The 13,163-nt window shown below is 34.4% G+C and overlaps 1 protein-coding gene and 1 pseudogene across 2 annotated transcripts; both read right to left on the minus strand.

The window, feature by feature from the left end:
- Positions 1 to 1,352: 1,352 nt before the first annotated feature.
- Positions 1,353 to 2,550, minus strand: LOC125678790 (uncharacterized; annotated as a pseudogene).
- Positions 2,551 to 3,161: 611 nt separating this feature from the next.
- On the minus strand, positions 3,162 to 12,860 carry LOC125647004 (uncharacterized). Of its 2 annotated transcripts, XM_048873704.2 has the most exons (9): positions 12,143 to 12,860; positions 11,771 to 11,950; positions 11,346 to 11,463; positions 11,022 to 11,189; positions 10,582 to 10,746; positions 8,056 to 8,208; positions 7,869 to 7,974; positions 6,422 to 6,540; positions 3,162 to 6,229 (listed from the first exon to the last, which is right to left on the minus strand). In XM_048873704.2, the coding sequence occupies exons 1-9, from the start codon at positions 12,739 to 12,741 to the stop codon at positions 5,939 to 5,941; spliced, it is 1,899 nt and encodes a 632-aa protein (XP_048729661.2). In that variant the 5' UTR covers positions 12,742 to 12,860; the 3' UTR covers positions 3,162 to 5,938. The 2 variants fall into 2 exon arrangements, with proteins under 2 accessions (XP_048729661.2, XP_056012965.1); XM_056156990.1 differs by lacking the exon at positions 8,056 to 8,208 and having other exon boundaries at positions 12,143 to 12,838.
- Between the last annotated feature and the right edge of the window lie 303 nt (positions 12,861 to 13,163).

Raw genomic sequence — 13,163 nt, forward strand, 5'->3', positions numbered from 1 at the left:
AAAACAGGACATTGTCGAAAATCCATCTCTTTCATTAGCTGACAAACAAACGCTATATTTAATTAGGACCATAGATTTAAGTATTCCCTTTGTGCATTAAGTTTGACACAGTGCTACCAATTTAAGAAAACAAAATTTTCGGAATGCATAATTATATATTATATATAAAATCCAAATAGAAAGAGTAAGAATTGAAAAATATTCAATATTTGTATTCACCTGAGGACGGATGTTAAAATCCATAAAGCGCTAGTGATTTGAATTATCTATCTACAATTTTGACCTTAAGGTCCTTAAGGTCAAAATTTTACAATTTGAGTTTTAACTCGAAGTATCTTCGTTAACATTTTCTGTTTACAAAAATACCAAACTTTTATTCATATCATGCGTATTGAGTCTTTTATTGGCATTTTTGTAATGAATGTCCAAAAATATTTGCGACGTCAACATCGTCACGCGACGTCAGACACGTTGATAATGTATATCGCGTAACACATAAATGAAGAAAAAAAACAACACTTTTATCTGTTCATCTGATGCAGAAGAAATGTAATTCTTGGGAATAAAAAAGAAATGGCAAATAATCAAAATTAAACAATTCAAACACCAGGTTTCAATTGCAATGTGCATTTGCACGGAAGTGCACCAGTTCAATTCATTATTATTTTCATATTTACTCAATATACATGTGTTTACATATCTCATAAATTATGCAAGACATGAATGAATAAAAACCTGAACGAATGAAAAAAAAAGAAATAGTTCAATGAACACCATTGACAGTCTGTCTACTCCTCAGTCGGTGCAGGACACGTCAAATCTTTGGCGTGGTCTTTAACGAAAGGCCTCACGTGTTTGTGTACATACTTTTGCCTTTCGGAAGAAAGTCCACCTGTTGATTAAAATTTTACTTTGTAAATTTAAAGTTCAATACATTAATTTCTACTTAATCGAGATTTCTAACCCTTGGCAATAACTTGCGGGAATCTCCTGCAGGATAACTCAGGCGTTGGGTTACGAGACATTATGAAGGGTTTTTCGTCATCTACAGAGGTCTCCTTGACAAATACAACACCTGGATTCATGGCACTGAAACGGAAGTAGTGGTATTTCCGAATGCCCGTTAGAGGACAAAAATCTTCTGCAAGAAACGTTTTCCAATCCCGCCACAAAAACCTTTCGTCAACAACGACTACTCGATTGGTTTTGGAAGACTTTTGTACTGTTCTCACCAGATCGGAAAAGGAGTCATTGTCTGTCCTAAATTGCAAATTAATTCAATCAAAGAATAAATTTATTTGATAAAAACAGAATATAAAACTGACCGATGACATGATAAAAGATTCAAACTATTACCGTCGATAGAGTTTCTTAATGTAGGAGAATCCAGCATCCACTAGACATTTTGTATGGCCGGGAATCTGAAATCTAATGGTCACTTCTCTATGCAGTCCAATCAGAATGCGCCAACAAAAATACGCCATTACATACCTATTCTAGTTCTGACCTGCATTGATAATAGTTTACATAATGATCCAATTTTGATATTACGTCAAATTAAACAGGTAAAACAATAACAAATAAAGCCTCTATATTTCTACCTGCACAGTTATCGCAATGTACATGTATATGACATGCCATCTCCCCGAGTCCATATTCCTGAAATACATGATGTAGCATGGATATAACACTGTTAGGGCCATGAGATTGTGAACCATCCACGCCGATTGTAGTTTTCATCTATGAGATAGTTATACTGCTCTGCCACCCCTTCCATGCAAACACCAAACAGCTGAACTTTTCTCGGTGAGGTGAAATATAATGGACCCTCTTGTCTGGAATAATGGGGAAGGGTCAACTGCTGGGCAAAATCAAAGGTATAATGGACCCGAAACAGTTGAATTGAGCAGGGAAGACACTCCAACGGACGGTCTCCATATGCTTGCAGTTCTTCTCTCGCGAATTGTACGTATTCACGGTACACAGCGTGTTCAGCTGTTGAAAAATAAGTATTATAATTTTCATATATATACATATACAATTGCGTTGTTTTACATTCATTATTTTCGAACGTATGCAACAAAACAAAAAGTAGACTAAATAAAACAAGTTTCTATGGCATTCTCGACCCTCGCGTATTGATACATGTAGGTAGTTAAAACGAAGAAAAACAACCGCGAGGGTCGAGATCGCGAGATTCTAAAATATAAGCAAAAAATGTAGTCAAAATTATACAGTAAGACAAGGTCTGATATAGATGTACATTGTATTCCGCATCTGCTTTCAAATGTTCTATGGTACGTATTTCATACTTGTACAAATCACATATACAATATCTTAAAGAATTAAAGTACCTTGAGAAACTTCAATGTGTCGCTTATAGTCATTGAGGGCAGTGAGTTTATCCTCCTCCGAGACAGCGCCCACCACACGACACCGAAGAGATTCACATTTGGGACAAACATCAGATCTGGGAGAGGCGATTTTTATACGAGGAAGGCATTACAACCAGATGCCCTTAAATGTTGATAGCTCCACAGACCTATACATGTATTTTACAAATTATGTTTTATTGTTTTTAAATTAAATTGCATTAATTACTACGATATGACAAATTAGCACCACTTGTGCAGTGCTGAAAGGTAATCCAAGTGTTTTTGTTAGTTTTTATATTTGTCATTAGACGATATAAATTTCATAAACAATAACTAGAAAGTTACGATATGACACACCTCTCATTGCTCTCTTCACAGACAGACTTGTATCTAGTGTGAATATCAACCTTAGTTGATGAGGCTGGTAAAAGTACTGGAGCTTGTGTAGCATCATTAGCATGGGGGACTGCAGGGAGGGGCAATCCATATTCCTCACTGTACATAACGCACGACGAAATTAACAACTCTTTTGATGTCCGGGAATGACAGGGCATGTTTCGGTTTTTTACCTCTATTCCCATGGCACCTGGGAACTGGGCCGTTAAGTTTCATGTGTTTAGCTAAATTCTTCAAGTGTTTTTTCCCGATGTCATGCATAATTAAAAATGCCTCTTTGCGCACCTCTCTGTCAACATAACGGTATTTATGTTTATCAGCTTCTATTACCCAAACTCTGCTCACCGTAGCTCGTTTTTGCTGTCATAAAAAATCTGAACAAAAGAATGATTGAGATTGAAAATTTGTCATTTATTACAATACCAAATGACGAAAGAAATCTTCAACATAAGATTTTGGGGGAAATCAGATAATACATTCTACATGAAAGTACCTGCAAAGCTAAATTACTCAAAGTCTGATTTCCCCAAAAAAGACAAAATAACTTAAATAATGCTACGCTATAAGATGACAAATAAAAATTCATCAAAACAAACCCAGAGCAAAAAGATGGCGAACAAATAAGGCCAACCCAAATGACGAAAAAGCCTATATAAAAAGATTGCATAGCACCGGAGTAAACCTCCATATTGAGGGCGGAAAGTTGGGGTGGTGGAGGGTTGAACAAAATGAAAAAACTTTGATCCGCTTTACAATTTGTATTCACTGAATCCCATGTATATGAAAAGGCTAACGTATGCAAAACACAAGCTATCGCGTGCCTATCCAAGCCATTGATTGGCTAACAAACTTGAGGCCCCCAACAGGGTAAAGTTATATGAGGTCCCCAATAGGGTAAATGACACATATATACGCTTTAAACATAAATGCTATTATGTTCCATAATATTGATTTTATGTTTATCAGCTTCTATTACCCAAACTCTGCTCACCGTAGCTCGTTTTTGCTGTCATAAAAAATCTGAACAAAAGAATGATTGAGATTGAAAATTTGTCATTTATTACAATACCAAATGACGAAAGAAATCTTCAACATAAGATTTTGGGGGAAATCAGATAATACATTCTACATGAAAGTACCTGCATATACAATGTATATCTTTGCCGCTTTCTTTGACTTGTGTCGATTCCGGTACTTTTGCTCTTAAGTTTTCCCATTATATACATATCTTTCTCATCTCGAGATAGTTCTCGCATCGTGAATATATGTTCTTCAATCTCGACATATGTAAAATTTTCAAAGCATTTCATATGACAACAAATGTGTGAAACATTCTCTCTCAGAGTGTCTAAACTAGAATCCTCCTCAAACACAACACAACCTTGTATTTCGTCTTGTATATAGTTTGACGCAAGTCTATGTATCATTTCTACATCAGATTCTATGAGTTCAGAAAGAGGAGGCTCATCATTACACGCATCTTGCTCAATATTGTTTTCTGTCCGCGGAAAGAATTCCCGTATTACTTCCTCAAGATCCTACAAAACCATTTCGGTTTAACTTTAGAAGAAGTTTAAAAGCAAATAATTTACACTGAATAGAATATATGAACACCAACTTTTAATTAACAATTAGTGTTAATTATTAGATGCGTCTCCGTGCTGAATTTAGAAGAAAACAAATATGATATTCACTATAAAATCTGCACGGTGACCTATGCACTCATTAGATTATTTTTTCACCAAAAGCTTTTTTTCCCCCCAAATTATCATTCCTTTTATTTTTATTCATGACAAATATACTTTTTCCATGTTACATTTGTAAGTTAGGCCATATCTTCTGATCCTGAGGAAAATTTTAAATTGTTTCTCAGTAAAACTTCATCCTTTTGTATGTTCTATAGTACATTTGCCAAAATTCCTCGATTTGATTAATTCTTAAGGAAATATTTTTACGGCTCAATGGGGATGGAATACCTAAAAACGTTAAATGTGCTTGATAACCTTGATTATTATTTCTTACTTATACTCCGCTTAGATCAATTATTTTTAACATTTATTGTGTTTAACTTAAACTTAAATCTCTGTAATTTTTTTTAATCCTTTATGGTGAATCCGTCATGATTGTTGTTGATAGGTTGCAAAAACCTATGCATAATGCTCAACATTATTTTTTGTACGTCAACCAGTTAGGAAAACATATATCATAATTTGGTGAGTATTAGTAAAAATCAACAATGCAACATCATATAGTTTTATCATCATACACCGTCAGCGGTGTTGCAAAGTTTTATGAAAAAAGATTACGTTGATGTGACCGCGATCATACTAGATTTGAATGAATAACACTACATGTAAATTACATTGATGTATACTACACACATATATATATAGGTTCCGATTGTACTATTACATAACATACGAGATGATTTCAGTATTGTAAATACAAACAGCTTTAAATAAATGTTTGTACAAATGAAATTATAATTTTTACCAGATAATCCATTAGGTTTTCTTCTCAGGCAGTAAACACCCAGTAGTATTTTATGTAGGAATTCTATGTAAACAACGTACATGTACCCAGGATGTTGAACAAACGCAGCCGACAAGATTACTTCCGGGTCTACGTTGCCGCGATTTTGACGTTTCAAGTTCAGGAACTTTGACGTCGTTTTCTGTGAATTGTGACGTCGAGAGATAAGGGCCCTTTTCTCATGACGGCAGTCATATATATATTATAGGATTAAACATTCTTTTTGAAGAATTTATCGATGTGTAAACTCCGGAAATTTTACTCACAAACTGAATAAAAGTGCGAAGCACTTTTATGTTAAGTTTGTGAGTGAAATGTCCGGAGTTTACACATCGATAAATTCTTCAAAAAGAATGTTTGATTCTTATAATTCCAATTCATTCACTTTATTAACAATTGCAAAAATTTGAATATTTTCCCCGAACTATGTTATTTGTTTTCAGGCGTGTATGAATACATCGCGTTTTCGGATTTATTGATGTATAAACCCTTGTTCAGCTTTATTTTTGTCCAATCAAAACAAATGTGATAAATAACATTGGAATTATATATATGTGTGTGTGTGTGTGTGTGTGTGTGTCACAAATTACGAGAATGGAAAGACGATGTGGTATATCAAAGTATCATATGGTATACTACATTGTCACACTATTATATTTGACCAGTGATAACATTGCTGAGACATAAGTGTAAGGTTCTGAACTCCAGAATGGGAATGGGGATTTCTCAGCGTTATATCCATGAAACACAATGGGAACGTGAAAGCCAAAATGTTTCTGCTTTAGCTGCTGTTGATACCATTCCGGGGACACCACGCCCTGCATTGCTATAATCGTGTCACTACTTGGTATATGAGTGTCGTCTGCGATAGAAGTTCCGTTCAGGTACTCCTTCCGGTTTGATGGATACCACCATGGCATGGATTTCTAAAATAGCAGGGAAAATACAAGGATCTTGGTTCATATTATTAAAGTAAAAGATCCTAAATTCTGAAAACAAGGCCTTGTTTAATATTAATTTTTGTAATATGATATAGCGCTTGTAAAGTTTTTCTCTATTTTTTTTTTTATACAACAGATATTTCCAGAAAATAGGGAATACATGTACACTGCACTTACAAAACTTTTCACTGAACCCGAGAAAAAAGCATTCCATGGACGATACTTTCCAGTCAAGGCATTTTTACAAATCCATTTGACAGCTTTCCTGACTAAATCCACTACTTTTGCTGGAACTCCTACAACATCGAGAACATTTTTAAGATCAAATGATGCATTTCAATTCAATTTTTGAGACTGATCCACCAAAATGATGTTAAGAGATTGTATAAATCAGGAACCAGTTATTTTAAGTCACATGTACCTGAGTCGGTCTTTTTCCACTGGCTGTCAGGGGGTGGTTACATATTTGTATTTTATCAAACCCCAGAAGTCTTTAAAATGGACTCACTCACGACCCCTCCATCCCAAATGTTGTTTTTCACTTTTAATGATCAAAATCTATAGTCTAATATGTTTAAAAGGATTCACAAGAAATTGAGGTACATTATCACAGAAGCTCATTTCAGATAGTTCATTATTTGTTTTGTAAACAAAGATTGCGGTATATGTTATTGTTTACGAAGTTTTCAAAAGAAATGGATACCGATCTAAGTTTAATATATCTATTACATTGCAAGTATTCTTTAGGTAAAATATGTCATCTAAATTTTCACTTTGTGACTGTTAATGTAATTGCACATGTAGTTCTCCGAGCCCGGAAGGACGAGGTGAATATCATAGTTCTCAGGTAGCATAAACATCCTATTGACCTCAAGAATGTCAATTTTTGTATAACATTGGATATCTAATGTAATGAGAATGAATGTTTAAACGTTTTGATTTGTCCCCCCCCCCCCCCCCCGATATTTCTTTTCATCTTTTTCTATATTCACCATTCTGAATCAACAAAATTTTATTTAATCTACACGTATATTGATTGATTGTGTCTCCCTTAACGTCTCTCTCTCTCGAGAATTTTTCACTCATATGGAGACGTCACCAAGACCGGTGAAGGGCTTCAAAAGGCCTTTGCTCGGCGCTTACGGCCTTTGAGCAGTGAGGGTTCTTTAGCGTGTCACACCTACTACGACACGGGACATCCGTTTTTAAGGTAACCTCCGAGGACCCGTGACATTCACACCTGATGCCGAGCGTTTGGCGATGGAACTGTCACTACCTGTTTTAACGACTTATGTCTGTCGCGGCCGGGATTCGAACCCCGGCCTTCCGCATGCCACGTATATTGAAACATCATAATATAACAACAACCAATGAAATAACACTTTCAAATAGAATTGTTCCAAAATTAATGGGATGGTAATACTTTTGGAAGGGTATAGCTGAAAATTAGTTAGATCTGACAGTTAACTTGCCATTAATACTTACATTTATACAGACCGTATGATCTGCAAGTTAAATCTAGCTTGAGCAAATGAGTGTGGGTACATCATATTTCCTGATACATGTATCCTTCAAGTGGGATTGTTTATTACTTTGCACTCTTCATTCTATATATTATCAATACCTTTACTCCAGATCAGACATTTCCTTGCAGATTCATATGACGTCCACGTGGTCAACAGAGCATTGACAGCCATCGATGTCGTAAATATTCTATCTTCGCTTCTTTTCTGAGCATGAAAAAGAGACATATTTTATAGTAATTATCCACTGAAAAATTAGAGTTCATTTTATAACTTTGTGACACTTACAATTGTCTTATTGAAAAGCGATCTATCCCCATCCCCTAGAAAGTCATCAAAATACACTAAGCCATCGTCATCGGTATTGTATGACGTCAGAAGGCGGGATGTCATCTTGCCAAACAATGCTTCTCCCAAAATCTTCCAAACTCGCCTCATAATCTACATTTAAAAAGAAATTTGTGATTGTCTTTGTGAAACTCGTTGCCCTGGTGATGTTTGTTAGATACACAATAAAAACATTACTCGCTCATTCCTGTGGACTGTAGTTATACTATAAAACATTTCTTTTCAAGCTGCTGAAACAAAGTCCAAACATTGTGCATTTGTACATGTAACTGAGGCTGTCGTATTCCCAATGTTCAAGAGTCTTCGACATGCATCGCTTAATGGATAAAGTAAGAGGTAGCGAACATCCTTATTTTGTCAACATCATGGTCGGTATCTGAAAGTATTGTGCAATACTTTCAGATACCGACCATCTTGCAATATATTCAGAAACCGACCAATGAGGCGTTTTAATTACGGTATCGTAAATAAGCAGGGTAATTCTACACAGGCAAGATTTTGTGCGCGGAAGCTGGCTTTCATTTATTTTATTGAGTTGCGTTTTATGGACGTTGTTACGGCACTTGTTGTACACGAATGTCCACAGGACACCTTTCATAAGTATCAAACTATGTGTGCACATACATTACTGGAATAATTTCTCAACAGCTCCGAGTAAAACGCGGACGGGGAAATCTAAATATCAACGTCAAGAGAGTATTGTTTTAATAATACATGTAATTTCTACTTCTCATTATTCTGCAAAATATTTCGTTAAATACGTTACTAGCAATGAATAGAAATATAGTTTCCCGTTAACTACACCCAGTCTCCTTATATCTATCTATAAATTCCATGATACAAGGACGTCTCCATATGAGTGAAAAATTCTTAAGCAAGATACAATCAATCAATCAAGAAATAGTTATTATGGGCCGGCACGAGCCGGCCCATTCTATGAAATAAGAATTTGAGAAGTGTATGAGTTTCTGCGGGATGAGTGTGTGTATTTTTTTTTTAAGTTGGATTACTGATTATCATGATACGTTTTCATTTTGTATGTAAAGTAATTCGGTGGTGTTTTTTAAACATTTGGTGGTTTTTTTTTTTTTTTTTTTTTTTTTTTTTTTGTGTGTGTAACACACAGGTCACGTGCGCTTATCTGCTGACCTATTTATAGAGGTGGCGTCATTTTTTTTGTTTTGAAAAATGCATAATTCCAAGGGTGCTAAAGAATGTTTTGATTATTGCATTATACTATTTTGTTAAATATTGTCACAGGTTGTGCCAATAAAATTTTCAATCTTGAATAAATCTGATTTATTTCATAGCGAAAGGTTATGATATTTGGATAACCCAAATTAAATGTCACAGTTTTAATATGGAAAGTGTGAAATTAAATTAATGCAGTATTCATGCAACAGTCATTGGTTGAATTATTTTGCACATTAGAAAATGTTTGCTTAATATATTCAAGTGATAAAAGCTCAATATTTTCCAATAATGAACATTGTAAATATTCATCAAACTTATAACATCCAAGGAGCAGAATAACCCATCTATTATTTTGAGGTCATTCAGATGAGGCTTGTAAGCCATGGTCCTGTGTCACGATAGGCGTTAGCACGATAAAGAACCCTCACTGCTCAATTCGCCCGAAGGTGACGTCTCTATAAGAGTGAAAAATTCGAGAATGAGACGTAAAGCAGCATATAAACACATTATTCTGAGGTCACAATGGTTTAAGGTTAAGGTTCAGACTGCTCTTTAAAAAAGTCCACTGGAGAACCTTTGCCTACTGGACATACACGTAGTTCACAGATCTTTAAGGAGTAACAGATTACTGTTCATTTTGTATGTTAATGGGTCGAATTTGGACACTTGTCCAATCAATATGTTTACGAGACAGTTTTAGTTTATGGAAACAATGATACTCTCTTGGAAATTTGTTCGGCCCATAACTTTGGTGCGTGCACCAATGTTTCTTGTTTTCAAATGCTATAAGTTTTTGTTACTCGTTGTCGGATTTATGTGAGGGTTGTCGCTCTTTGAACGCAACTTTAACGTAGAGCACAAGACATGTAATAATAATATCCGATAATAATTTTCCAGTTCACAAGTTTATATCTCCAATCAATATAACCTACAAGTTAATTCAATATATGCTAAAATCTGTTCATCATTATGTCTTTTTCTTTTAAAACTGAACATTTGATAAAAAAAAAATAATACGGTGAGGGGGGTAAACTCCCCCCCCCCCCCCCCAAACCTATACAATAATATGATACACAATTCCAAAAAGCATGCAAGGCTGTCTTCATTAGATTTAAAATTTGAATTATTCTTATTGTATTTGAAGCAAACTTACAAGGTGGAAATATCAATTTTGCTCCAGTTCAAATGTTAAGATATTAAAGAAGTTAAAATGTAGTGGTAAAAACATACTGGATGTAAACTATGTTGTAAAATGTAGTAGTAAAAACATACTGGATGTAAACTATGTTGTTGTTCCTGTAGTTTACTGAATATCCTGGACACAAACCAGTAGAATTCGAACTCTGAAGGATAGTAGGTCAAGGCCAAATCCTTCCTGTCAGTCAAATTTGTATTGATTTCATATGCAATCAATGCTGATGTGTTCAGGTAAATTTGCTGTTAATTGAAAAGCAACTTACCATCAGATACAAACAAATATCACCCAAAAAAAACTTAATAAGGTATTCAATAACACTTGAAACATTTAAAGACTGGATTATGTACCTCAAATACGGTATATTTGCTTCATAAAATCATATAAATATTGTATCATTTAAAATTAAAGCGATATATATGATTTATCAAGACCACTTATCTAATAATATATTGCTGTAACCTTTAATAAATTTGAATGAAAACTCTCATATAGTGAATCTAAACAGAAAATTCACCTGAATATCCGGGTCTTCCATTACAGACATGGGTACCAGACCTGTTAGAATGCCATTTGTCAATCCATAAATAGCATTGGCAGCCACAGTGATGTCAACATTATTCACATTGAATGGCATAACATTTCCTTTATAAAAGCTTTTTCTTGCCTCGTCTATGTTTTGAACCTAAGAATATATACATGTACACTGTAGGAAGACTGAACTGAAGTAATGAAATTTCTTTGTTTACCTGAAGTAATGAAATCTTTGTTTATCTATACAGTCTAGCACTCATGCATGCTATTGTATCCTTTTATTTAAAAAAATATGGAGAAAACATACCCAAGTAGATACTAAAGCAATTGTTTCCCCAGCATTTTTGGCTTTTTCCAAGAACCCTCGTAAATAGAAGTATGACCTTGGGTCTACTGAGTTAACTTTGGTGTCTGATGACATAGGTCTTGTAAAATAAATACCAAAATCATGCATTATTAATAAGAATATATCAATATGGAAATATGATATATAAACAAAAACTCCATGAAATATTAGCATGATTACATCTGGATCTGGTGCTTGTATTTAAATATTATGTAAACATGTAATATTCTGTGTTTTTAAAAATCAATTTGTTGTAAGCATACCAGGAATGAGTTCAGCTGCATGCTTTTTAATCTGATTTCAGTTTATATCAGCATAAAGATTACTGGTTAATTCAAGTATAACCTGGCAGTCCCTTTAATGTGATACATGTGCAATGTATTTACCTGTATGCATACTTCTTAAGTGCAATTAATATTGATGTTAGATTTGAATTTCTTTCTGCCCAAATCTCGAAGGACGGGGAGAAAGACTCAGCTGTTTCTTTCAGCAATGATCCTATGCCAATATTCAGAAACGTGTCATCAAAATCTGGAGGAATATGAAAGGCCTTTATGTATGCGTCTCTGAAACACAGAATTTCTCAAGTTTGAAAACTGCTTTTAAACAGGTTCATTACATATGCATACTGCATTTACAATATTATTAAAATGTATGGCTGCTCAGTAAACATACTAATTTCATAGATCTACATTGTGATTGGAGTGTAAGAGAGAAAGATGTTACAATATCATTGAATTCTAAGTTGACAACCATACCTCTCTTGTAACAACTGTTTGATTGTATTTATGACATCAACATCAGTTATACCAAGTCTCTGCAAGAGATTTAAAATCACAGACCACGGAATATCATTGGACAGAGCAAAAAGTTTTAACAAATTTGTAGGAGTACTCTGCCATGTATCCACGGTTTCATTGTATTCTTGAGGCCAAAATGTTTCGATGGAGGTATTAAACTGGTGATTTTTATCAACAAAGTTTCCCATGGCCTTGACTGCATTGAAAATCAATTCTTCGTCAATATAGGTTCCATTACTTCCTAAGCAATGTATCTCCAAAAGAGCTGTGGTAATCCAAGCAGTAGCAAAATTATTGTTGTCAAATATTTCGAATCCTTCACGAAGAATAAACTCGCTAAATGATCCATGAAAATACAGTTTGACATGACTTTCAAAGAGTCCTTTTTCCTTTTGCCATGAAAAAGGAGGAAAACCTTTCGTTGATTTCTGAACCTGTGATTGTTTAACTCTCACAAACAGCTTCTTTATCGTCGAGGAAATGTCGATACATGTGCAATCAATCAAACAGAGCGAGACGAATACACAAACGAATATTCTATTTAGATTTGCTTTCATTCTCTGAACTTTAATTTCAAAAAGTTTTGATTTAGTACCAAATTTTAAAGTAATTGGAGGTACTTAGATTCACTCCAGTCACGTCGGAATGTTTACAAACAATGACCGGAAATAGTTTTTTGCTACGTAAATGTAAAAATAATACATGCAGAAAGAATTTTTATCCGGAAAAATATTATTTTCTTGTTCAACGGGCTAGATGCGACTTCAATACATTACTGCTGTTTATGATGCATGAAGATAATGACTGATATGATAGACAATGTTACATGATAAAATCCATATCATATCAGTCCAAGGATTGATATGAGGTCATATGGATTTTAGTATGTAATATATTCTATTTATCATATACAGTACCTTTTCATGCTTAAATATTGTATATATACGATATAGTGTTTTGGTTTTTTTTTTTTATTTGA

This window comes from Ostrea edulis, chromosome 1 (assembly GCF_947568905.1).
Source record: "Ostrea edulis chromosome 1, xbOstEdul1.1, whole genome shotgun sequence".
Lineage (NCBI taxonomy): Eukaryota > Metazoa > Mollusca > Bivalvia > Ostreida > Ostreidae > Ostrea > Ostrea edulis.